The sequence below is a fragment of the Lontra canadensis genome, unplaced genomic scaffold (genome assembly GCF_010015895.1).
Source record: "Lontra canadensis isolate GAN:19392208 unplaced genomic scaffold, GSC_riverotter_1.0 scaffold108, whole genome shotgun sequence".
Taxonomy (NCBI): Eukaryota; Metazoa; Chordata; class Mammalia; order Carnivora; family Mustelidae; genus Lontra; species Lontra canadensis.
In genome coordinates this window covers 410,771-435,143 of record NW_022631102.1, presented here as the reverse complement: position 1 = coordinate 435,143, position 24,373 = coordinate 410,771, and the positions used below count along the sequence as shown (strand labels likewise).

General features: G+C 68.3%; 1 protein-coding gene across 1 annotated transcript; it reads left to right on the top strand.

Moving 5' to 3' along the window:
* Positions 1-547: 547 nt before the first annotated feature.
* On the top strand, positions 548-24,314 carry CEP170B (centrosomal protein 170B). The gene is made up of 19 exons (XM_032839632.1): positions 548-707; positions 3,655-3,786; positions 10,249-10,338; positions 11,914-11,992; positions 12,787-12,845; positions 13,754-13,892; positions 14,595-14,699; positions 14,846-15,343; positions 15,575-16,296; positions 16,379-16,549; positions 16,958-17,048; positions 17,216-18,916; positions 20,257-20,500; positions 22,354-22,513; positions 22,788-22,931; positions 23,028-23,116; positions 23,490-23,583; positions 23,681-23,732; positions 23,899-24,314. Exons 2-19 carry the CDS (start codon positions 3,682-3,684, stop codon positions 24,132-24,134), a joined length of 4,779 nt encoding a protein of 1,592 aa, XP_032695523.1. The 5' UTR covers positions 548-707; positions 3,655-3,681; the 3' UTR covers positions 24,135-24,314.
* The last annotated feature ends 59 nt before the right edge of the window (positions 24,315-24,373 follow it).

Below are 24,373 nucleotides of genomic sequence, written 5' to 3'. Positions count from 1 at the left end.
GGGGTCCGGGAGCTGGGGACGCGGGAGGGAGGGTCGGGGCGGGGGGAGGTGGGCCTCTGGGACTCCCTTCCCCTCCCCCAAGCGCCACCCTCATTTGGGCGGGCGGGGCTAAGGGTTCGGGGCTGGGGAACGCCCCCCGAGCGGGGTTAAGCGTTAACCCTCGGGCCCAGGGCCAGGACACCGGGCTGCTCCGGCCCCGGGTTCTGCCTGACCCGCGGGGGCGGGTCCCCCAGCCGAGCGCGGGGCGGAGAGCGGGAGGGGAACTGGGGGGGTCTGCCGGCGGGTGGGACCTAGTGATGAGGGGGCGGACGCGGGCGACCTAGTGGTGAGCGCGGGGGACCCAACAGACGCAGAGGGGGGGGGGGGCCGGGGGGGGGGGGGGGGCGCGGAGGCGGGTGGGGGCCGGGGCGAGGGCCGCGCGCACCTGGCGCCGGGGCCCGCCCTAACCTGGATTTCCGGGGGGCGGGGCGGGGCGCGGGGGCGGGGCGCGGGGCGGGGCGCGGCGCGGGGGCGGGGCGGGCGCCCGCAGACGTCAGGGACCCGCGCGCCAGGCCCGGGCCGCCGCTCCGCCCGTGGGCTCGGCCGGGGCTGCCGCGAGCGTGCGGGCCGCGCCGGGCATGTCCTAGGCGGCGGCCCCGCCCAGCGCTCGGCCGGCGGGAGGGCCGGGGCCGGGGCCGAGCCGGGGCCGAGCCGGGGCCGGGCCGCAGGTAAGACGCGCGCCGCCGCGGCCGGGGCCTCCCTGCGCCCGCACCTGCGCCCGCCGGGCCGCGCGGGGATGGGGATGGGCGGGGGCAGGAGCCGGGGGAGCGGGTCTCCTCGGGGCCGGACAAAGGCGTGGGGACGGCGGCCGCGGGCGTACCTGGCCGGGCTGGTCCCCGCCGCCCCGGAGGCGGCCCGGATCTGCGCCAGGCCGGGAGGGTCCCCCGGCGCGCGTCTACGCCGCCTGGAGACGGGGGCGCAGGCCCTGCGCGCCGGGGTCTCCGCCCAGGCACCGGCTTGGCCATGGCTGCCCCGGCGAGCGCTGATTCAGAAGCCGCCGCTCCCTCCCCCTCCGGGCCCGGCCGCCGCCCGGCCTGGTCTGTCCTCCCGCGGTCCCTCCCTCCGTCCTCCTCCTCATTTCCCTCGTCGCCGTCGTCTCTGCGCGGTCCCTGCCTCCTCTCTCGGCCTGCTCCCGGCCTCCGTTCCGTCTGCGCCTTCCAGCCGCCCGCTCGCCCCAGCTCCTGCCGCGCCGGACCCTAACCCCATCCGTTCCCTCTCCCGGTCCCCGCCGGCTCCCAGCCCCTGCCCCGGGCGGCTCCACCTTCTCTCCTCACCCCCGGGCGGGTGGCTTTTCTGGCTGGGGCGGCCGTGGGTTCAAGTTTGGGGTGTTTATTATTGTCCCTCCTAGCAGCGATGGCCAGCCCGGCCCCAATCCGGCTGGGCTGTTTGGGAACATCCTGGGGTTCCCGGCCTGAGCCTTTACAGGATGGGCTGGTGGTGGCAGAAGCAGGGTTCCAGGGCTTGGCTTCCCTTTGCTGTAAACCCAGGCTGTGGCCTCCTCTGGGTGGGGTCGCTGCCTGTGGGAACCGGTGGCAGGTGATGGAAGAGTGTGGGATGTGGGGGTTGGGAAGGGCAAGGATGGGGCCGGGGCTCTGCAGCAGAAAGCCTGTCACCACCTGTCCCTACTCCCCCGGCCCTGAGGAGGGGTTTTAGAGTAGGTTGGGGTTGTGGAGGCCTCCAGAGCCCTGCAGGGCAGTGATGGTGGAGGTCCCCACTCCTTCGGCCTCTAGTGCCTGCTCCTCTGGCTGGACTCAGACAAAGTGCCCGGGGCTCTGGGGAGGGGGTTCTGGCAGACTTCTCCTGGCCTGGGTTTTTCCACACCTTCCCAAATGCTTGCCCCAGGTGACATGAGCCTATGCCATGGGGTCGCTTGGGCCTCCGTGGCCTGGTGGGTCCTGGTGTTGGCTTTGCTCACTGCCTGGCCCGAAGGGAGCTGAGAGCTGGGGTCTCTGGCTGTGGGTACTGCAGGAACAGGGACTGGGGATCCCCCCACTGCACCCACCGTTGATTCTCTCCCTTATCATCTCACCTCCTGTCTGTGTTCCATTCTCTGAGTCATGTCTGGGCCTCAGGACCTCCAGGGCTGGCCACGGGGCACCGACCCACGCCCTTCCATTGTGTCCCCTGCTCAGGCCCCACGCTCTGCTCACTGGTCCTCTGGCACAGAGGTGTTTTTGAAATTCATTATGACTTGTGGACAAGGCTATCCATTCTCACCTTGCACTGAGCCTGCCACAGGTGAAGCAGGTCCTGGAACTACCTTTTGCCTCCAGCACCCACCACAGGACTCCCCACACCTTGTGACCTGTGTCTCTGGACTGGTTTCTTCCCTCTGCCCAGACCCAGCCGCAGCCGACCGCACGCCCCCTTCCATCCACCTGGCCCTGCCCTGCTCCTGGCATTGCTCACACGTCAGCATCCCAGGGAGCCTTCCCAGACCCCCCATTGCTCCCCCACTTCTTCATTTTTCCTTTAAGACACGTACACCTTCTCAGAGCTTTTCACCTCTGCCGCCTGCCTCCCCAGCTGGCGGGAAGGCTGGTGGTGCAGGTCCCAGCTATCTCAGAGCCCAGGACACCCCTTGGCACCCAGCGGTGCTCCCATGTGATCTATCCTGTGTGTGTGTGTGTGTGTGGAGAGGAGTGGCTGGGACACTTGTGGGCTGTGCTCTGGGTGCACGTGTGTCCCACATGTACATGTGGGACGTGTACATGCATATGTACATGTTGTTGTCTACGCACAGGGCCCACGGCAGTGACACAGCCCTTCTCTGGGGCTCTGGGTAAGCAAGGCACCTGTGTGAGAGTGTGTGTGTGTGTCGGTGGGGGGGGCTGCATGGGGCCTCAGGTCGCCCCAGGGCCTGGTCTTTGGTGACATTGGCCCTTGTTGTCACTCAAATTGCCCCCACTGTGCCCCCCAAGCTACCATGGGGCTTCCCTGCCCATCTGGGCCATACCAGTCTGTCATGATGCCCTCGGGACCTCTGGCACCAGGCACTACCTCTGTCACATGCTGCCATAGTCACCTGGTACTGTCCTGGCTGGGGGACCTCAGCAGGATGGCTGCAGTGGTCCTCAAGGGCTGTCTAAGTGACTGGTGTGTTGATGGCTCAGGGCTCCTGTCTTCGGGTGTCTTGCCCTGGCCCTCCTGCCAGGTGCACCCCGGAGTGTCCGGCTAGGGGAACCCAATCCCTGGTACAGAGTTTATTTCCTGGGGTGGGGTTGGGCCTGGGGTCGGGGGCACCCCGATGGGCCATGCCAAGTCCCGCTTGAGAGCTGTTCCTGTTCGGGTTTTGAGGACATGTGCGGCTCCACATGTGGGCAGTGTGGCCCATGCCTCCTCCCTCCTAGACGCAACAGCTGGCACCTAGGAGGGAGAGGAGAGGAGCCTAGAGCACAAGGGAGGACGGGAGAATGTAGCTGGGGTAGGTGTCTGCAGGGACGGAGAGGTGGCCTCGTATGGCCGGGGCCCAGCGTTTCCGGGAGTGGCTGCTGAGTGGCCATGGGGGTGCTTGAGCCTTGGCAGGTTGTGGGGGCAAGATCTGGGCTGGGCCTTTTGTGTCCAGGGGCTGGGGCCCAGGGCGGGAAGGCAGCTCTCACGTCTTCTTCCCCGTAGGGCCGCACAGGCCTGGCCGGTGCCAAAATGAGCGTCACGTCCTGGTTCCTGGTGAGCAGCAGCGGCACCCGCCACCGGCTCCCGCGAGAGCTCATCTTCGTGGGGCGCGATGAGTGTGAGCTCATGCTGCAGGTGAGTGTGAGCCGCTCGGGGCTGAGAAGGTAGGGGTGGGCCCAGGCCAGGGCCGCCCATCCTACTCGCTGCGGGACACCGGCGGGGAGCCCTCAAGGGGGCCTTGGACCCACAGGTGTGGGTATGCGGGCCCGAGCGTGTGCTCGCGGGGTGGGTCCCTGCCTCTGCCCTGCGGACTGTTTCTGACAGGAGGGTGTATTTAGGCTCCTCTCAGGTTCTCAAGGCATCAGGGACCCACCTTTGGAAGGTGCTGGAAAGTGGACCTATCCATAGCTTTGTTGTCTGGGGCCCAATTGGGCCATTGCACAGAGTGGGGAGCCCCAGAGCCAGCTGGGACCGTTGGAGCTGCCTGGGGAAGGCACTGGCCCTCTGAGGCACCTGGGGGCAGGGAAGGGTCCTTTCTCGGCCGGAGAAACCAGGTAGGGCCAGGGCACCGTGCTCTTGGCCGTCTCAGGCCCTTGGTTTTGGAGTGTGGGTTTGGCTGTCACCGGGCTCGTGTGTGTTTGAGAGCAAGGAGGGTCCCCCGACTCAGGTGTCCTTTTCCCTGTGCTTCATGGGTCTGATTGAGTCAGGCTTCCTGCAGCCCTGCTCCCCCCACATGGCATGTGGGCCCTTAAAGCCCCCCAAGCTCCATGCCCCCCACTGTGGGACCCTCAGAAGGAAACAGGTGTCCTGGGTGGGCCTCTCAGGTGCAGGGAGAGGCCTCGCGCAGGCCATGGCTCCCTTGTGCAGGGCCGGCTGTCGTCGCTCGCTCCCTGGGCCGCTGGGGCTCTGGCTGCCACCAGGGGTGCCACTGTGGGCACGCACGCTTGGGCAGCAGGAGTCAGTGTCCCTCTCTTGAGGGCAGACCCGTCCTTGTCTGGACACCCTGGCTTGCCCCGAGGGTCCTCAGACTTGCTTGACTAGACCAGCAAAGTACCCGAGTCGCACCAGGTGTCTGGACCTTCTGAGTGTCTTTGATCCAGAACTGTCTGTCGTCTTACTTCTCTTCATGCCTCTGGCTGCTGGAGAAACCGAGTCGGTGATTGTATGGGGGTGGGCACATGTCTTCTGTGAAGACCAGGGTGCGTCCTGGAGGCCTCTCGGCCGCACACTGCCTCGGCCGCGACTCCGCTCTGCTGGCGTCCAGAAGCCGCGGCTGAGGACAGTTGGGCAGGTAGCGCCGGGGAGCCCTCTCCGTGGGCATCGAAATCTCAGCGTCCTGTCGCTTCCGCATGTCATGAAATGGTCTCGACTTACAGAAAGCCGTCTGCAGGTAGAAGGGGCCGCGCGCGTGGTTTGCACGGAGCAGACAGCGGGCTGGGGTCGCGCCCCTGGCGTCCGGAGCCTCATGTTGAGGTCGGGGCGTGTCTGGCAGGTCCCGATGGTGACGCGGAACAGGAGCCCCGTTCTCTGTCACGGGAGGCGGGTCTGGAAGTGCGCGGAGTCCCTAAGCCCCGGCAAGGTGCCATGCGCCTGGGTTGCGTGTTCATGCTATGCGGGTCTTCCTAGGGTGGCCGGGAGGGCCTCTGGGAGGAGGCAGCATTTGATGGGGGCCCAGGGCCTGGCTCCCCAGGGATGGGCGGAGAGGTTTCTGGGTCAGGAGGTGGGGATCGGGATGCTTGAGTGAGTTTGGGGCCCGGTTCCCAGTTCTGGTTTGTCAGTGGCGGAGCCTTTAGCAGGGCAGGAGCCGTGGGCACTTCTTAGTCCTTCACGCAGGGCCAGCCCCTGGCTCAGGTGCACCTGTGTTCCTCCCCTTGCTGTCCTCTGGCACCTGGGGAAACTGAGGCTCCAGGAGACCATGCTTGCTGTCCACCCCTGCAGCCTCCTTTCCTGCCTGGCCCTGAGCTCCTGGGTGGGTCCACCCCTTGCATCTCCTGGGGGTCCTGTCACACCTGTGCCTTGGTTTTCTCATTGGTTCGGGTGATTGCCGTAGTGTCCGTGACTGTCCTGTCCCCGGCCTCTATCCACCTGCGTTCATAATCCGTGTGGGCATCACCGAGGCAGCCCAAGCTCTGTGCAAAAGCCGCATCCTCCATCCCCTCCAGCAGGTCCCCGCCAGCGTCCCCACCAGTGGTCCAGGGACACACCCTGACCTTCCCTCTCCCTTATCCGCAGGTGGCTCTGTCACCGCACCGGCTCAAGGGACAGGCACACCGGTGGATCCCAGCCTCGCCTTACTGCTGCCCCCCACCACCCTGATCCTTCCCAGGCAGCTCCTTCTCACCCCCACCCGCCTCGTGCTCTCCTCTATACGGTCCGTGTCCTCACCCCCATGTTGTCACTTGGCCAACCCTGCAGAGACCTTGCCTTCCAGGGTCACTGCTCCCTGAGCGGGGGCCAGCCACACCCATGTCAGCAGGGACCAGATGAGTCCCAAGGACAGAGGCCTGCAGGAGTTGGTACTGGGAACAGGATGGAGGGAGGTGGGGCCAACGGGCCTCTCAGGAGGGGTGCAGGGGGCCAGCAGTGGTGCCGGGGTGCAGGGAGGAGGTGGTGCGGGGAGGCAAGGCAGCAGAGGGCCGTGCAGGGGCCTGTGCTGCAGATGAGGTGGGAGGGACTATGGCTTGGTCTTTAGGGGACAGAGGAGGTAGGGGGTGTGTGGGGAGGTAGAGCCGGCCTGCCTGGCCCCATGCTGCCCCATGTTCTCTGAGCCTGGCCCAGAGCCAGTGCCCTGGCAACGTGTGCTGACTGACGCAAGCGCAAGTGTGCAGGCGGGCTGCCTGCCCCGGCCCTTGCCACCGGGGGCCCAGCGCTGTGGTGTGGGGCATGTGCCTATGCAGGTGTGTGCGCCCATGCGTGTCTCTGTGCACATGTGTGTGTGCCCATGCGCGTCTCTGTGCCCGTGCACGTGTGTGTGCCCATGCATATCTCTGTGCCCATGCCCCTGCACACAGGTGGCTTCCCCGCCTCTGCCCAGTTTGCCCTGTAGGGGCATGGCAGCGGGGGTCTATCTGCTCACATTCTCCTGCAGAGACCACAGCCCCACGCCGGCAGCCCCCTGCACACGTGCTGGCGCCGCCTGTCCATGGTGGTCCCGGCTCAGGTGGCTGTCTAGCCTCTGAGCATCTGGGCCTGGTGGAACTGGGGTCTGCTTCTGGCTTGGGACGTTGGGGCTGGGGGAGTTTCCGGAGCTGGGGTCTCTCTTGCCTGCTTCCCATCAGTCCTGCTGCTACCTGCTGTCTGGGAAGGGGGCTTGCAGCAGCCATGCCTGGTGCTAGAGCCCCGAGCGGGAGTGGGGGCTGGGCCTGGGGGCTGGAGGGGTCGGCCCAGGCTCTGGGGGCAAATCGGGGAGCACTGTGCAAGGTCCAAGAAGCCAGAAGATGGGGGGGGCAGGGAAGGAGGGCACAGAGAGGGTGGTGGTCCTGGGTGAAGGACCCAGGTCCAAGAATGGGCGTGGCATCTCCAGAGGCGCAGAGCAGTCTGGCCGGAGGGCTCGCCAGGCCAGGGCAGGAAGAAGGTTTGGAGAGGCCTCTGTGGCCTGTGGCTTATGGGACAAGGCCAGCCTTTCCTCTCATGCTGGCCAGGAGCCTCAGGAAGTTTCTGCAAACAGTGATGGGCAGGACTGATGGGGGCTGGGAGGGCAGGAGAAAGATGGCTGCAGGGGACAGGCTGATGGGGAGGGCCAGTGGGTGTCTGCGGGCAAGGGGTGTGGTGGGAGCCTCTGGACCCCCGGCTGCTGCCTGCCTGGTGCCAGGTGGACAGGGAAGGAGGAGTCCGATTGGGCCCAGCTGGGCTGTGTCCGGGAGTTGGGAGTCTGAGGCTTGGGCGGGGGGCATTGGGGTGCTTGGGCTGGGAGGTCAGCCCAGAAGTCCCTCTAGGGAGTTCCTCCTTGGCGGAGGTGGTGCGTCCAAGCCTGAGGGGCAGTGTGCCCTTGTTCCTGCCCACCCCTGCCTGCCTCGGGCCGGCCTGTGTTGTGCTGCATGCCAGTGTGGCGCTCTCCTGCCCAGGGCCCGTCCCAGGCTGGCAGCGCCCCTGTGGACCGACACCTGGCAGCATGACGGCCACAGCCCACCCCCAGGCTCACCTTCCAGAGACGGGGCCCTTTGGCGCCGGGGTGTGTGCCGGGCTGCGGTGGGTGGCTGGCCTGTTCTCGAGCCCTGGGAGGTACTTGGGAGGGGGTGCAGGAGGAGGCAAGCCCCAGACCCTGCGGCGAGCCCTGTTCTCCGCGCAGCCCAGCTACACTTGGGGAGTCGCGGCGGCTGCCTCGCGGGCGGCTCAGGGACTGGGGCTGAGGCGAGCCTGAGCACTCAGGCTGCCCCAGCGAGCTGCTGGCTCCTGGCAGCCCCACTGCAGCCGGGAGACTGAGGCCCAGGTAAGGGCGTGCCAGGGTCCTCCGCCTGTGCCGGGTGCGGGAGGTCCAGGCCAGGGCAGGGGGTGGGGCGGCTGCCATGCAGGGCTGGCTGGGGTGGGTGAGCGCCGGGCCGGCCTGCATCTGGGACAGGCAGGGGAGTCTGATGGAGGACGGGTGCCTGGCACCCAGGGAAGAGGCTGTGGCTGGAGCTGTCCGGCTGCAGGTGCCACGTCTGTGTGAGGAGATCAGGGTGGGGGCAGAGGTGAGGCCTGGGGGGAGCGCAGTAGGTCTCAAGGTCAGAGTCGTGTCCCCCACCACCCCGCCCCGTCGGAGAGCGGTTGCTGCAGGAGGCAGGTGCGCTGGCAGCAGGAGCCCCACCAGGCTGTCCTGGGGGCCCCTCCGGGCAGATGCTGGCAGCAGGCTGCGCTGCTGACCCGGCCCCCTTGAGCAGCCCCGGGGCAGATGGCCCAGGGATGGCCGCGGTGTCAGGGTGGCTCCAGCTGGCGCTGCTGAGTGCCTCGGATGGCCCCTGTACCCCGCTTCCTTCCAGAGGACTGATGGTCTGCAGCAGGATGAGGTGTGGGTCCTGCATCCCGTTCCATCCTCATGCCACCCCCCCGGGCCCCCCACCGTGACAGCATCCTTGTAGGTCCAGCTGGCCACCTGGGGCCTCTGAGCGCAGGCAGGGCTGGAGCATGGAGGCTTCTGCTGTGGGTGAGGGCCACGGCCCCCATGAGCCCTGCCCACGATGCCCAGCCCTCCAGGGGTCTCTGCACATCTGCCAGGCTGAGGAACCTGGGACAGGGCGGGGCTGGGCCAGAGCCCTTGCCCACCACATCCCCACCTTGCTGTGTCCCTGGGGCTCTGGATGAGACAGGAGGCCCTGCCCTGGAGGCTTCTAGTCCTTGGGAGGGTGCCGGGGCCACTCCTGGAAGCCAGGGAGGTAGTGGGTTCTGTGGGGGCAGCTGCCTCAGGGAGGAAGGGTCTGGGTCCTCACCTGTGGGAACAGAGAAGCCTGGCGGTGTGGGGACACAGGGCATGAGGTCCTGGGGCACTACCTCGTGGGCTAGGGGCCATTCGGAGCCAGGCAGTGGAGAGCCGCTGTGCAGCCTGTCGCTCCCACACAGGGGCTCTGGAGGGAGGTGTGGGGGTCCTGTACTGTCGTCCCAGCAGGTGTGAGCATCCAGATTGATGGTTCTGCTGGCATCTCGGGGCCGGTCCCCAGGACTGTGTCTCCTTAGGTGGCAAGAGAGCGATGCAGGGGCCGCCCAGACGCCTGGGCCTCTGGCAGAGTGGGTGTGGGGTGGGCATTTGTGGTGCGCTCTGGGCCGGGACCACTGACCTTGTGGCTGGGGGACGTCGCCTGGGCTGGCGGTGTCTTGGCCGAGGGAACGTGGCCCCGTGACCCTGTCCCTGCTCTGGGCCAGGAGTGCCGCAGCAGAGAGGCGTGCTGGGGGTGGTCTCGTTCTTGCAGCCGACTGCGGGAGGGGGCCCGGTGACTGGCCTGGGGAAGGGTCCTGGGAGGGTTGGGGGGTGAGGGACAGTGGGCACATGTGTGTGTGCACACGTGTGTGTGCATGTGTGTGTGCTTGGGGTGTGCGTGAGGCCTGTGCACCCGGACATATAGCTAGAGGGTCTGAGATCCGTCCTGCACGCGCGTGGCCAGCACGGGGAGAGGCTGTGCCCTGTGTGGCCAGACAGGAGTGAGGGGGAGGCCTGTCTGTGAGCTGCCCCCACTACAGTGCTGCTGTCCTCCCTGTGGCTCTGCCTGGCCCCACCTGCCCTTGGGAGGGAGTGGCATGTGCCAGATGGCCGGAGGCTCCCTGCCCTTCCTCTGGCTGACCCAGGCTTAAGGGGGGCACTGGCCTGTTGGTGCTAAAGAGAGGTGGACAGAAAAGGAGGGGCCCAGGTGGCAGCAGGGGGTGGGAGGACCTGGCCTTGGCCTCTCTGCGAATTCCTGTGGCCTATTCCCGTGGCTGGGATGGTTGGTTGAGTCAGGCCGGGGTGGGCTCTCTGGGACACCCACACTCGAGGTGTGGGGGCGTGGGCTGGACCTTGTGGGCCCCCAGGCCCGGGCGGCTGGGGTTGACATTGACGTGGGGTGGATGGGGCTCCTGCCGGGCTGTCCTCCACCTCCTGGGCCTCACCCAGCCGGGCCGGCGCGCTGAAGGTGACCCGTATGTTCCCAGTCCCGCAGCGTGGACAAGCAGCACGCCGTCATCAACTACGACCAGGACAGGGACGAGCACTGGGTGAAGGACCTGGGAAGCCTGAACGGGGTGAGTGCGAGGGGCCAGGGGCTGTCGGTGCTGGCCGCGCCCCCACAGGGTGCCCGTGTGCTGGCCCGGCCCTTCGTAACCCCTCCCTCCGTGCTGGCCCTGCCCCTTCGTGACCCTCCTTTGGTGTTGGCCCCGCCCCCTTCGGGACTCTGCCCCTCTGCTGGCCCCGCCCTTCTCCTCCGCTGGCCCCGCCCCCCTTCGTGAGGCCCCGCCCCCATACCAGCCGCACCTGTCTTCCGCACTCCAGCTCCTTCTGCACCCTGTTCCCCATCATGGCCTGTTCGTCCGCCTTGACCCCACCCTTCTTAGTGACCCCCCTTCTAATTGGCCCCGCTCCTCTCCCCAGCCCACCCCAGCCCTGCCCACCTGCTGTGATCCCTTCTGTGTTGGACCCCCTGCAGGCTGTCTGCCATGACACCCTGTCTTGGGGGCTGTGTGAGCTCCTGTGTGAGTGGGGAGGGGTCCGGTGAGGGGTCCCTGTGGGGTCCGGTGTCTGGCCGTGTGGTCGCGTGGTTTCCTTCTGTGTTCGGTGGACAGGCGCCTGCCCGAGGCTGGCCTTCCGCCCTGTGCCTCCCACTCGTGAGGTCTGCCCTCTCCGTCGTGAGCTGGAGGGGGGTCCAGCAGCAGCCTGAGGCTGCCAAGCGCTGGGCACACCTCACCACATCCTCCACGGGGCTCCCGGGGAGCGGTCTCAGGCTCTGGGGGTCTGCCCCTGAGCCCGTCCTGTGCTGGTCCTCGCAGCAGCCAGAGTGGCCCTAACTGCATGGGGCTGCACGGGGGCCCTGGCCCCCAGATCGCCAGGGCTCAGAGAGGGTCCCCAGGGCTGCGGGCCTGGTGCGTGGTGTGGAGGCCTGTGTGATGTCCACATATGGGGACCCAGTCTTGCCTGCTTGTGGAGCACCAAGCCACGGGCTCGGGCTGACAGGCTGCACCCCACCAGGCGTGCTGCCCTCTACTCCTGGCTCTGAGCTCACAGAACTCCTGCGTCACCCACGGCATGTCCAGCCTGATGCTGCCGGGCTTCCAGTCCTCTCTGCCACCCCGCTGGGTCGTCCCTGCACGACCCAGCCCTGGCCTGGGACCCCTCCCTGGGGGCCTGCCCTCCTGCTCGCTCCGGAGACCCCCTTCTGTCCTGTAACGAGTCCTCCCTGGTTCTCGTACCTTCTAGTGACAATGGCCCAGTTGCCGTGCCCATGCTTCTCTGTCTCCTGTCATCTGGCTGGCCCCCAAGGCCCTGAGAGCATCATCATCTGGCCAGAGTGCGGTGTCCGTGGCCAGTCCGTGACGGCTCTGGTTGGGGGAAGAGGGTTTTGGAGGAGCAGGCAGCCTCACTCAGCCTGGCCAGCCTTGCCATGGCGCCGGCCCGTGGGCGTCCCTTGGCCACCTCAGGGTCCCAGGCACTGGGCAAGGCCAGTCCTTCAGCAGCCACCTGTCCCATGCTCCCTGCAGGGGTGAGGCTGGGTGCACGTGTGTCGGAGGGACAGTGCCTGGTCCAGAGCAGCACGGAAGGAGGGTGCCCCCGAGTCTTTGCCCTGCCTGCTGCTGGCCTGGCCCTGCCACCTGTTTCCTCCGCAGACATTTGTGAATGACGTGCGCATCCCGGACCAGAAGTATGTCCCGCTGAAGCTCCACGATGCCGTCCGATTTGGCTATGATATCCTTTCCGGGCCGCGTCCTGCCTGCTGGCCTCAGTTGCACTGCTGTCCCGGCACAGCTGGGGCCCGCAGGCATGAAACAGTCGCCAGTGTTACCCCAGCCCCTGGCCCCCTGACAGACATCCTGGTCATAGGAACCTGCTTCTTGCATCCTGGCCTGAGTTTACACAGAGCCCCAGGAACAAGTGAGCCCCCCGGGACCCAGGGTCCCCAGTGACCTGGGGCCTGCCCAGGCGTGGCGTTCTGTGCTCAGACCATGCATGAGTGGGGGCTGCGTGGTCGTCCTGGGGACCCATAGCCATGGCAGGAGCACATGCTCTGCTCTCCTCCGCTGACACTCTTGTTGGCACTTCTGCCTGTGGGGGTGGACCCAGCTGCTGTCTGAGGCCCTTCCAACCCCTAGATCTCTGGGAGGCCAGCGCAGAGGGGTGGTCTAGGGTAGGAGCTGGGAGCTAGCTGTGTGGTGTGGCTCCTGGGCACGTCCCCTGCCTGCCCTGCATGCCCTTGGCGGAGGGGTTAAAGGGCGCGTGCACGGCCCCAGCGCGGGTGTGGGCTGTGATCTGGCGTGGCCCCAGTCCCGCTTCTCCGACTCAGTGTGGTGCGGACACGGGCCTGGTGCACAAGTGGGTGTGGGGGCCAGCGCAGTCCCCCCACACCTCACTGCTCTGTCTGACCTGTCCCCGAGTTGTGTGCACATCCTGCTGCGGAGAATTCCCCAACCACGTGGTCACGTGGCCTCGTGCAGAGGCCGTCCTGGTTCTTCTGCTCTGGGTTTGCCTTAACCCGCGGCCACATTCCAACATGTACGTCCTGGAGCGGGTGCAGCACCGGGTCCCCGAGGAGGCACTCAGGGTCAGTGCCGACGCCCCGCCGGGGCCCCCGGCACCCCTGCACCCGTCCTCACTCCCACGCCTCTTGGCTCCCTAGGCCTGGCTGTGGTGCCATGAGTCAGCCCGGCCTGGCCTGGCCTGTCCTGCAGGATGGCCCAGTCTTGCCAGGGGGGAGGATCGCCCCCCCCCGCCCCGGGCTGATGCAGCTGCAGTGGCTGGGGCAGAAGGGAGGCCAGCGCTCCTGGCTGGGGAAGGGAGGCCCAGAGGCATCTTGGGTGCCGAGGAGGACCCAGTCAGGCTACCACAGGTGGTGGCCAGGACAGGCAGGAGGGACCTGGGTTGGCGGCCGTGGCAGGTGGGACCTGTCCTCTCCCCTTGCTCGATGTGTGGGAGTCACAGAGCACTGAGTTAGGGGAACTGGCCCAGTGCTTTCCCCGGGAGCCCCTTGTGGGAGACACTAGCCTTAGTCCTATCTTTAAACGAACTGTGGGTGGCGTGTGCAGAGTCACGTGGCCTGTGTGAGCCCGGGTCTGACAGCCACAGAGCTCAGCCAGGTGGGCCCTGCATGCATGGGCTTGGACAGACCGCTGCCCCCCACCTCCGGGGCCCCTGAGCAGCGTCCTCCGTGGCCTGGGGCCCATCTCGCCCTTCCCTCGTGGGTCCCTCGTGGGCATTGCATGTCACCTCTGATGACTGCTGCCCAGCCCTGCCTCCCCGACCTGAGCAAACCCCAGCTCCTTCTTGGAAGCTTTGTGGCCCTGAGGGAACCCCCCTAGCTTCGAGCCTTGAGGTGTCCCCTCCGTGGGGGCTGTGAAGGAGGCTTCATGGCGCATGGAGCCAGTCCCAGCCCTCTCTGGACCCAGAGGGAGGCAGCTGCCCTGGGGGTGCTCCCGAGCCGGCCCAGCCCTCACCCCCGCCCGCTGCCCACAGCACGAGAAGTACACCAGCCAGCTGCAGGTGAGCACCCGGGGCCTGGCCCCCGGGAAAGGCGAGGCACCACCCCAGCATGCCCCTTGCTGTGAGTCCTCGGCCCCCAGGCCGGAGAGGGGGGACCGGAGGCCGGGAGCAGGTAAGGGCAGCGTCGTGGCGGGGTCCCGGGTGGGATGTGCATACGGGCCTGCCCCCCATGGGCCTCCCCCACGGCGCGCTTTGATCTGTCTGTTCTGGGCCATGCTCCCTTCCAAGTATAGCCCTTGACCCTGCCCATCAGCCTCTTGGGCTCAGGCCACCCCGCAGCCACAGCACTGAGCTGCCGTCCTGTGGGCTCAGGCATCCACACACCCCACAGCCACACAAGACACACCCGCCGTGGGCACTGCGCCCTGTGCCTCGTGTGGCCAGGTCTGCCTGGTGGGTGGGGCCCCACCTTCAGGGCCGCTGCTCTGTGGCTCAAGTCACTTACAGACCTTGGAGAGACCCACCCTGGGTGCGGACCCTGCTGTCCACCTGCCCTTCCAGCGGGCAGGCTTCGGGGGCAGAGGGCTCAGGGAGGGCTGGAGGGGTGGTTTGCCCCAGGACAGGGGCGCTGAGGACCGTGCTGCCCCAGGTGAGTCTCCTGCACAGGGAGGCCTGGGCAGGGCCGGGGGCAGCGAGCACCACCTGCTGTGGACGTGGAAATGGGCCTTTGAGTGACCAAATTGGCGCACTCCGGGTAGGGTCCTGGGCTGAGATGGGAGGTGATGCTGGGGACCCCCAGAGCCCAGAGCCTTCCCAGCCCTTGTCTGTGCTGGGGCCCCAGGGACCCGGGCTCGAGCTCCCCGTCCTTGTGCAGAGGCGGCGGCCTACCGCACACCCCTGTACGGGCAGCCCTCCTGGTGGGGAGAGGACGACGGCAGCAGCCCCCCGGAGGACCGGCGCCAGGAGGAGCCCTACACGGGTAGGTCCCAGAGGCCCTGGACCTTCTAAAGGGGGCCCGGCGGGAGTGCCTGTTCCGGGGGAGACGGCTGACGCTGCTGGCAGGGTGGGTGGGCAGAGGCCGCCACCTGCAGCCCCCGGGGACTTGTTTTCTCACCCCCAACCCAGAGCGGCCCAAGGAGCTGGTGCAGCAGGACGGGGAGCTCTCTGCAACGATGGCCGGTTTCCGGGCTGCGGCGGAGCCTCAGGGCTTCCCGTTCAGGCGGGAGCCCAGTTACTTTGAGATCCCCACAAAAGAGGCCCCGTCCCCACCGCCGCCACCGCTGCGGCCCCCCGAGGTGTCGGCCCAGGAGGCACCCACCAAGGACACGGAGTCCGGCGGGGGCGGGGCAGCCCCCGTGGTGCAGAGCCACGCCTCCTTCACCATCGAGTTCGACGACTGCAGCCCCGGCAAGGTGAAGATCAAGGACCACGTCACCAAGTTCTCACTGCGGCAGAGGAGGCCCCTGGGCAAGGAGGCCACACCCGTGGAGGCCGTGTCTGCGGAGACCAAGGTGGCCGACTGGCTGGTGCAGAATGACCCAAGCCTGCTGTGCCGGGCGGGCCCCGGTGAGGACCGGCACAGCACCAAGAGCGACCTGCCCATCCACACCCGCACCCTGAAGGGTGAGCGCTGGCTGGGCTGGGACTGCAGCATCTTTGCCCCTGGTGCGGTGCCCTCCTCCCTGGGACTGGTTTCTGCACGCACTGGGTTGCGGGCATGCTCCCGGTGCTCACGTCCCCGCGGGGGCGGGGGTCCCGTGAGGTGTGCCGCCCGGGGCAGCTTGGGGAGGGGCGAAGAGCCCCTCCCTGCCCCCCAGGACCACTGCATCCTTTCCCTCGGCCCCCCACCCCCAGGCCACAAGCACGAGGACGGCACCCAGAGCGACTCGGAGGACCCCACGGCCAAGGCGGCGGCGGCGGTGGCTGGGGTCCCCGCGGAGGGCGGCGGGGGGCAGGTGCGGCTGCAGAGGCAGATGAAGCGTGACCCCCAGGAGCTGCTGCACAACCAGCAGGCCTTCGTCATCGAGTTCTTCGACCAGGACACACCCCGCAAGAAGCGGTCCCAGTCCTTCACACACACCCGTCCCGGGGACCCCAAGGCCGACAGGCACCGAGGCCCCGGGCCGGCAGACCGAGACCGCCCAGGTGTCCCTGCCTCGGCGCGGGGCACGGGTGTTGGCTCAGGACCGCAGCGGGCCAGCTCGCTCAAGCGGGAGAAGACGGAGGAGCGTCCGGGGGGCCCCTCGCCTGCCTCCCGGGGCTCTGTGCGACCCTTTGGCAGCGTGGGGCGTCGCTCCCGTCTGGCCCAGGACTTCATGGCCCAGTGCCTGCGGGAGGGCTCTCCGGCCGCCCGGCCCAGCCCTGACCGGGCGTCCCCAGCATCCCCGGCCCCCGAGACACCCCGAGGGGCCAGCCCTGTGGCCCCTGCGACCCCACCACCACCCCCCGCTGACCCCCAGCTGACCAAGGCTCGCAGACAGGATGAGGACGACAGTCTGAGCGACGCGGGGACCTACACCATCGAGACCGAGGGGCCGGACCCGGAGGTGGAGGAAGCTCGCCAGATGATCGACCAGGTCTGTGGGGCGGGGCCTGGGGGCCGGGCCGGGGCGGGTCCGGGCTGGCCCTGACCTCAGGGCTGGTCCTCCCTCCTTGCAGGTCTTTGGGGTACTGGAGTCTCCTGAGCTCTCCAGGGTGTCCTCAGCGGCCTTCCGTCCGGTCATCAGAGGGGACAGAGACGAGGCCGGTGATGGGGTTGCCCAGCGAATGGCCCTCCTGCAGGAGTTTGCCTCTCGGCCAGTGGGCACAGCCCCCCACGGGGAGCTGCAGGTACCTGGGAGGCACACTGCTCTGGGGAGGGGCTGGGCCAGTCATCTGGTCCCCCGTGAGCTCGAGGGTTAGGGTCCTGCCTGCACAGGATTCCGGAGTGGCATGCCCACCTGACAGGCGGGTGGGGGCTCCCATGTGGAGGTTCAAGGGCAAGCAGTGAGGTCCTAAGTCAGGCTGGGCCCTGCGTGCCCACACAGGGGCAGGTGTGAGCCACAGCTGCTGACCTCGGGGTGTGCAGTTGCGTGGAGGTCTGTAAGCTCGGAAGTACACAGGTGGTTTCCTGGCTGTTTCTTTGGGGCGAGGAGCCTCAGGTCTGGAGACGGCGAGTTCGGGGCCAGGTGTTAGGGTGAGGATCCCCGTGGGGCTCCTGCCTCTGCTGCTGACACATGCTCGTCCTTTGCCCTGCAGGGCCTCGCGGTGCCTGGCTCCCCCGGGGGTCAGAAGTGGGTGTCCCGCTGGGCCAGCCTGGCTGACAGCTACTCGGACCCAGGGCAGGCAGGTGAGTGGTCCAGCCTCCGCAGCGGGGAGGGGATGGGCCCAGGCTTGCTACTGGACTGGCAGCTGTGAGTGCGTGCCAGCCAAGTCTGGAGGAGGGTCAGGCTTCCGGCACACACCAGAGGCCCGCAGACCGTGGCCGCTCCAACCAGGCTGCCCTTGTCTTCGCAGAGGAGAGCCCTGGGCGCAGAGCCAGGGAGCCGGAGGGGGCCCTGCCTGTGCGCCAGCGACGGCGACTGCCACAGCTGCCCAGTGACCGCTCAGACAGCCCTGGGGGTCTTGAGGCCACCAGGAGGAGTGGCTCTGGGCCTCCAGAGTCGGCCAGTGAGCAGGCCGGCTGCCTCTTGGGCCAGGAGGACTTGGAGCCCGACAGCCTCAGTGATGCCAGTGGGTCAGACGGTGGGCGGGGCGCGGAGTTGGGTGCAGGCCCACAGGAGGAGAGACGCAGGAGCCCCCAGGAGGGAGTAGCGTGGACAAAGGGCCGGCGCTCGCCAAGGGCCCCCGGAGAGCCAGCCGCCACCTCTTTCTTCATTGGGGACCAGAATGCGGAGCCAGCCTTCCCCAGGCAGCCCTCTGTGGCTGCAGGGCCGGTGGAGGGCCCAGGGCGGGCGGCCCAGCCCAGCCCCGCAGCGAGGGAAGGTGTCTGCGCCAGCACCGGCGGGAGGGTGGTCCTCCTGCGGCGCCCAGAGCGGTCCCCGGAGCCCGAGAGCCCTGCCCCAGCCTTGGTGCGGCAAGAGAGCTTCAGCAAGGAGCCAGCCAGCAGCACCCCCGCGCCCGGCCAGCTTCCACACGTCTCCAGCCACCCCCTCCTGCAGGACCTGGCTGCCACCCGGGCCTCCCGCATGGACCTCCACCCCCAGGACACCCGCCTGATCCTGAAGGAGACGGAGACAGCCCTGGCAGCGCTGGAGGCCCGGCTGCTCTCCAAGCCCGTGGAGGATGCAGAGGGCCCGATGGGCAGCGTCCCTGGGCCACCAGAGGACTCCCTGTCCGGGGACTCTGATGTGGACACGGCGAGCACGGTCAGCCTGCTCAGTGGCAAGAATGGGCCCAGCCCGACCAGTCCCAAGCCCGCGGGACCGCAGAAGGAGGAGCTGCCGTCCCCACCAGCAGCGCAGGACCCAGTGGGCATCTCCATGCACTGTGGCCAGGAGGTGCTCTCAGACAAGCACCGTCGTGCTCTGGGCCCCACAGACACAGGCCGGGCAGAGCCAGGGAGGCGCCTGGCCACGCGGCGCGGCACTGGGCCCCGGGTGTCCTCGGACTGGCCTGACGAAGAACAAGGCTCTGGCCCAGCCCACCCGCCCGGCACGGACATGGTCACCTCTGACCACGAGAGCCCTGTGGCCCCTGGGGCGGGGCGGTCAGGACCTCGCCGGAAACCGGCACCCCCGGCGCCACCCCCAGCTCCCCGGGAGGAGCAGGCCCGCGGCTCTGCCCAGAAAGTACAGCAGGTGCTGACCCGCTCCAACAGCCTGTCCACGCCACGGCCCACGCGGGCCTCCCGGCTGAGGCGGGCCCGGCTGGGGGACGCCTCCGACACAGAGGCTGCTGATGGTGAACGGGGGCCCCTGGCCAACCCTGAGCCGGCGGGGCGGCCGGCGCCCGAGCAGGCCAAGAAGCTCTCGCGCCTGGACATCCTGGCCATGCCCCGGAAGCGGGCGGGCTCCTTCACGGGGCCCAGCGACTGCGAGGCGGCCCCCGCCCGCGCCGGCTTCTCTGGCCGCAGTGTCGAGTTGTGCTGCCCCAGCCGCAAGCCCGTCATGGCCGAGGCTCGCACCGCCGCCGCCAGGAAGTCTGCCGGTACCGCCACGGCCCCCCGCCAGCCCTTCAGCAGGGCCCGCCCTGGCAGCGCCCGATACTCCTCACCCAGTGAGTCCGGGAACAGGCGAGGGGCCCTGCGCCCTGCGAGCCGGGGGGAGGGGTCTGCCACGTCCTGGGTGAGCCCCACTCAGTGCTGGGGGACCCCGGTTCCAGCCTAGCAGAGCCCCCGTTCCCAGGCAGGCCTGGCTCCACAGATGCACCCGAGTGTCCTGAGTGCGCGTGTCCGCGTGCTCCGGGGAGCCTGGGGAGGGGCTCCTGCCGACTCCCACAGGGGGCCTCTGGGGCTGCCCGCTCTGCCCTGGCGCTGTCCCCTGGGGACCAGGCACTGGGGGAGGGCCGCGCGGTCTCCCGCATACCCGGGCCCCGCGTGGCCTGCGGTCTGCGCCCACGCGTGCTGCGGACAGATGGTGCTGGGGCCATGGGTGCTTGTCCCCCACCCGGGTGGCTGGAGGGCACTGGGCACGCTGGGGGGACCGGAGGAAGGGAAGGGGTGGGACGGTGGGGGAGGACTGAGGACCGCTGCCACCTGCGAGCCTGCTGCCGCTGCCGCTCTATCTGCGTGTTTGCTGCGGCCGCCGTGGGGGGGCCTCAGAGCAGGGTGGGCAAGGAGTGGGTCCCAGAAGACCAGGCAGGCAAGGGAGGGGTTGCCGAGCTCAGCCGCCCTCTGAGGTCCCACCCTGCCCTGGGGCTGATCCACATGGGGAGGTCGACCCTGACCGGGGGTGTCTGTGGGTTCCGTGCCTTGGCACGAAGGCCAACAGTTCTCATCTGGTGGGCACAGACCCTCCCCCTGGGATGCGGCCTCTGCCATGGGCTGTGGGGATGTCAGGCTGCCCCTTCCTGCCTGTCTTGCCCTTGTCCCTCCCCGTCCCTGCCGGTCTCTGCCTGTCCCTCCTTGTCCCTCCTGTCCTTTTCCCTTTTCATCTCTCCATGTTGTCCCTGCCTGTCCCTCCTCTTCCCTCCCTCATCCCTCCCCATCCCCCCATGCCTCCCTTTGCCTCCTGTACCTGTCCCTGCCCCGTCCCTCCCTGTCCCTTCCCCGTCCCTGCCCCTGCCTCTCCTGTCCTTCTCCATTCTTCCTGTCCCTCCCTGTCCTTGCCCTGTTCTCCTCTTGCTTCTGTCCCTGCCCTCTCCTCCCGTGGCCTCCCCATCCCTCCCTGTCCCTCTCCCGCCCCCCGCGCCCATGCGTCTGGGCTGGTGACGGCCTCGCAGAGGTGCGGCTCTGTAGCTGCTGGTGCCTCAGCGGCCGGGCTCTGGGCCGGGGTGAGGGGCAGCGTCAGTGTGGCGTGTCCTGCGGCGCGGGGACGTCTTAAAGGACCCGGGGCTGAGGCAGGGTGCTGAGCGCGGCTCTGTTCTGTTCTTGCTTCTGGAAACCATCGCACCCTGAGGCACGCGTCGCCGGCAGCAAGGCTCCGACTGCACGTCCACGTCCGAGGAGGACTGCGGCTCCCACCATGGCTCCCCCAAGCACGCACGCTCCCTCGCCTCAGCAGCCACGCAGACCCCGCGGGCTGGCGGCTCCGGCCGCACGCGCCCCCGGGCCCCCGGCCTCCGGGACACGGATGACGAGGAAGAAGACCCAGACCCGTACGGCTTCGTCGTGCAGACCGCGGAGATCGCGGAGATTGCCAGGTGAGCGGCGCCCGCTCGGCGGGAGGCCTGGGGGCACCCCAGGGCGGGCGCTGGGCTGGAGGCTGTTCTCTCGAGGGCGTTCAGCGCGTGCCGCTCGGAGGAGGGGTGGGGGACGGAGGGGGGCATGGGTGGCCGCAGATCTGCCCGGGAGGCTGTGGGGTGTCCGGGACGAGGAAGGACTCTACGGTGTTCGTTAAAGAGGAGCTCCCATGTCGTGGTTCCCTGGGTCGCCTCCAGGCGGGAGGCTGGGAGGCTGATGCGCAGGTGGTGGGACCGGGAAGTGGTCTTCCACCGAGGGCGGTCGGTGCTTTGGTGGCTAGGTCCTTTGGGGCTTGTGCAGGGGCAGGAGGGGCCCAGGGCCAAGTGTGTGGCCCGTGTTTGGTGCTGAGGAGGCTGAACTTGTGCCCGGGAAGCTCCAGACAGGTGAGCAGGGGCAGGTAGTCCTTGGGAGAATGGTCCGTGGGGACAGAGGCACAGAGATGACGACAGCGGCCGTGGTGGCTACAGGTTGAATGGAGAGGACCTGTAGGGCACGAAGAGGGCCGGGGACAGAGCTCCCATTACGCGGGGGGCAATTCCTGGGGCTGATGAGGGGCGGTCCAGAGGGGGCAGGCTGGGGCATCCCGCTGTGCTGGGGGCTGCAGAGAGACGTGGGGTCAGTGTTAAGTCAGGGGCACACGTCCATTGGGCGTCTATGAGTCTGAGGGCTGTTCTTCTGTATTTTCTTGGTGTAGGGAGGGTGGGAACCAGTTGGGGGACCCCCATCTTGAGGGGGTCTAGGTCAGCCTTGCTGGGGAGGTAGGGGCTGGCTGGGGTAGTTTTCTCCAGCTGTGCTAATCATTTCTGAGTTCAGGTGGTTATGCCAGGCAAGGGTGCAGGTGGCATTGGGAGCGGACAGGCCCTGAGGGCCGGCTAGGAGGTGCCCCAGGCAGTGCTGGGACAGCTGAGGGGGGATGCCTGGGCCTTGGTAGGTCTTGAAGGCCCCGTCGCCTGGGCGCCTGCAGGCACTGGTGTGCCGGGGAACCTTGGGGCTGTTGCTCATGTGCCCGCGAGTGAAAGGAGCGGTGCGGACACTGACAGGCGACTCCTGTACACCCAGCCTGGGCCGGGGGCTGCAGTCCACAGGACAGCCTGGTGGAGGGGCCTGATGTGCTCCGAGGACAGGGCTCAGTCTGGGGACTTCCTGGGCAGTTTGGGGCAGAATGTACTCCTGGTCTCTGCTGGCCTCTGTCCCTTTCCGGGTGGCCTGAGGGCCTGGTGGGGAAGCATGCATAGCCTGCCCTGGAGAGTGAGCAGGGCTGGGCTGGGGCGGGCTGCTGCTGGCCTCCCTTGGCCTTCCTCCCTCCCCTGTGGGGAGGCTCCTGGTGTCTGTCTGCCTGCCCCTGTCACCCTTTGCCTGATTCTGACCCTTGTCTGTGACTCCTTCCCTGCCTCAAGGGTCCATGCCTGCCGAGTAGGGCCTGGGTGGCCCCACCTGTCCCCTGGTGGCGACAGGGGAAGGTGTGGCCTGCCCTGGGGCCTGAGGGTGCCCCCGTCCGCCCTTCCTGCCCAGCCCTAGCCCCACCCCTGGTCCCCCTCTTGGGGCCTCAGACACTTGAGCCTCCCATGGGGGTCCTGTCCATTAGGCATTGCTGGCGGCTGGTCAGGCACAGTTTGGGCCAGGCTGGGGTCTGCACACCTTGGCTGCTGCCCCTCACAGAGCACTTGCCTCTTGAAAGGGACCCCTGCCTCCACTGGAGAGGAGAGGTTGGCCCGGGGAGGGTTCTGTCAGGCTGCCACTCCCCAACCTCCCCAGCGCTGGTACCTGGCCAGGAGGACCCTGCGGGACCTGCCTTCTCTCCTGCGGGCTGTAGGCTGAGCCAGACGCTAGTGAAGGACGTGGCCATCCTGGCGCGGGAGATCCACGATGTGGCTGGGGACGGCGACTCGCTGGGCTCTCCGGGGCCCGCACGCAGCCCCTCCCTCAGCAACGTGCCCAGCACCCCTGCTTCAACCATCTCCGCCCGTGAGGAGGTACACCCCCCCACTCCGGCCCCCCACCCCCTGCCCCGCCCCCGCCACGTGCGCAGCTCTCAGCCGGGAGCTCTCACCACGGCGTTGAGCTCCCTACACGGCTGGTCTGAAGCACGAAGTCTGGGACCACCCTCCTTGGGGGCTGAGGGGTCCCGGGGCCCCCAGCGGGCTGCACGTGGGGTCTGCTCCGTCCCCCTGTCACTGGAGCAGGAGAGGTGCGCCGTCGGCCCCTGCGGGTGCCAAGGAGGACCAACGCCACCTGCCCTGTCCGCAGCTGGTGCAGCGCATCCCCGAGGCCAGCCTCAACTTCCAGAAGGTGCCCCCTGGCTCCCTGAGCTCCCGAGACTTGGACCAGAACATGAACGACCGCTGTGGGGACTCGCTCGCCAGCAAGACGCGGCCTCGGAGCCGTGAGGAGGCAGGCCCCCCGCCAAGCTGGCCGGTCCTCGGGGTGTGCCCAGGGCGGGGCCTTAAGGAGGGCCCCGGGCAGCGCGCTGAGCCCTGGTCCTCGCAGGTGATCTTTGACAACCTGATGCTGAACCCCGTGTCACAGCTGTCCCACGCCATCCGGGAGAACACGGAGCACCTCGCCGAGAAGATGAAGTGCGTAGGGCCCACGAGCTCCGTGGGCCAGTGGGAGCTGTCCCCCCAGACCCTCCCATACCCCCTCAGACACCGACACGAACACGTGCACATCAGCCAGGACCCGCGGGGCGGAGGGGGGCGGACTGCCTGGGAGTACACAGGTGCCCATGCCTCCCCGGCTCCGGGAACCAGGGCTCCCAGGACGACCACAGCCCCCACCCCAGCCCTCCCTGCGTCAGGCCCGGAGGCCGGGATTCTGGTTCCAGCCGGCCCCGTTTCTGCTCTGGGCCTGCGTTCCCGCTTGGGTACAGGCCGGGGGTGGTGGGAGGAGGTCTGGGCGCGTGGGTCTGGGCCCCATCCTCGCTGTCCTCCGTCCGCTCCTCGGGCGCAGGATCCTCTTTCAGAACACGGGGCGGGCCTGGGAGGAGCTGGAGGCCAGAATCAACTCGGAGAACGAGGTGCCGCTCCTGAAGACGTCAAACAAGGTAGCGCCAGCCCGCCCCCCAGCCCCACGGTGCGGGGAGCCGGGGACTTACCCGCTCGGCGGTTCTGCCCCATGTGCCCCCTCCTGCCCGCTTCCAGGAGATCAGCTCCATCCTGAAGGAACTGAGGCGCGTGCAGAAGCAGCTGCAAGGTGGGTGGGCCTGGCTGCGGTGGGGGGGCTGGATGGGGGGGCCGGCTGTGGGGTGGGCGAGCCCCGGCGCTGCCGCCCCTGGCGCAGGCAGAGGGAGGCCCGGGATGGGCACGGGAGGCAGTGTAGGACCCACCAGCTGGCCTGACCCTCCCCACCCGCCCTACAGTCATAAACGCCATCGTGGACCCCAGCGGGAACCTGGACCTGCTGACCGGAAACCGGAGCCCCGCGGGCTCCGCCCAGCTCGGGAAAGGCCGGCCGGCCGCCCAGAGCCCGTGCTCGCCCCCCTTGGCCCTGCCTCTGAGGAGCTTCCCACAGCGGGTGAACTGTGGCTCCCCAGGCCTCCCGGACCCTGCCCTCCTCCCCGACTTCCTCCCGGACGCAGAGAGGTTCCTGCTCTAGGCGCCTCCACGGGCCCTGGGTCCAGCGCCGCCAGCACCCTTGTCTGCTGCCACGGCCCTTCCCGGCTGCGGACAGTTCACCGCAGACCCCCACACGTGCCATAACCCTGTGGGCAGGTGCCTCTGTGCCCAGACCCCTCCCTAGCTGCCAGCCAGCACCCCAGCTGGACGGCCCAGCCCCTGCGGCCGTTCTGAGAGCCGGCGTCACAGGTGTGCCCTGTCTCCTCTCTACTCCTGTTA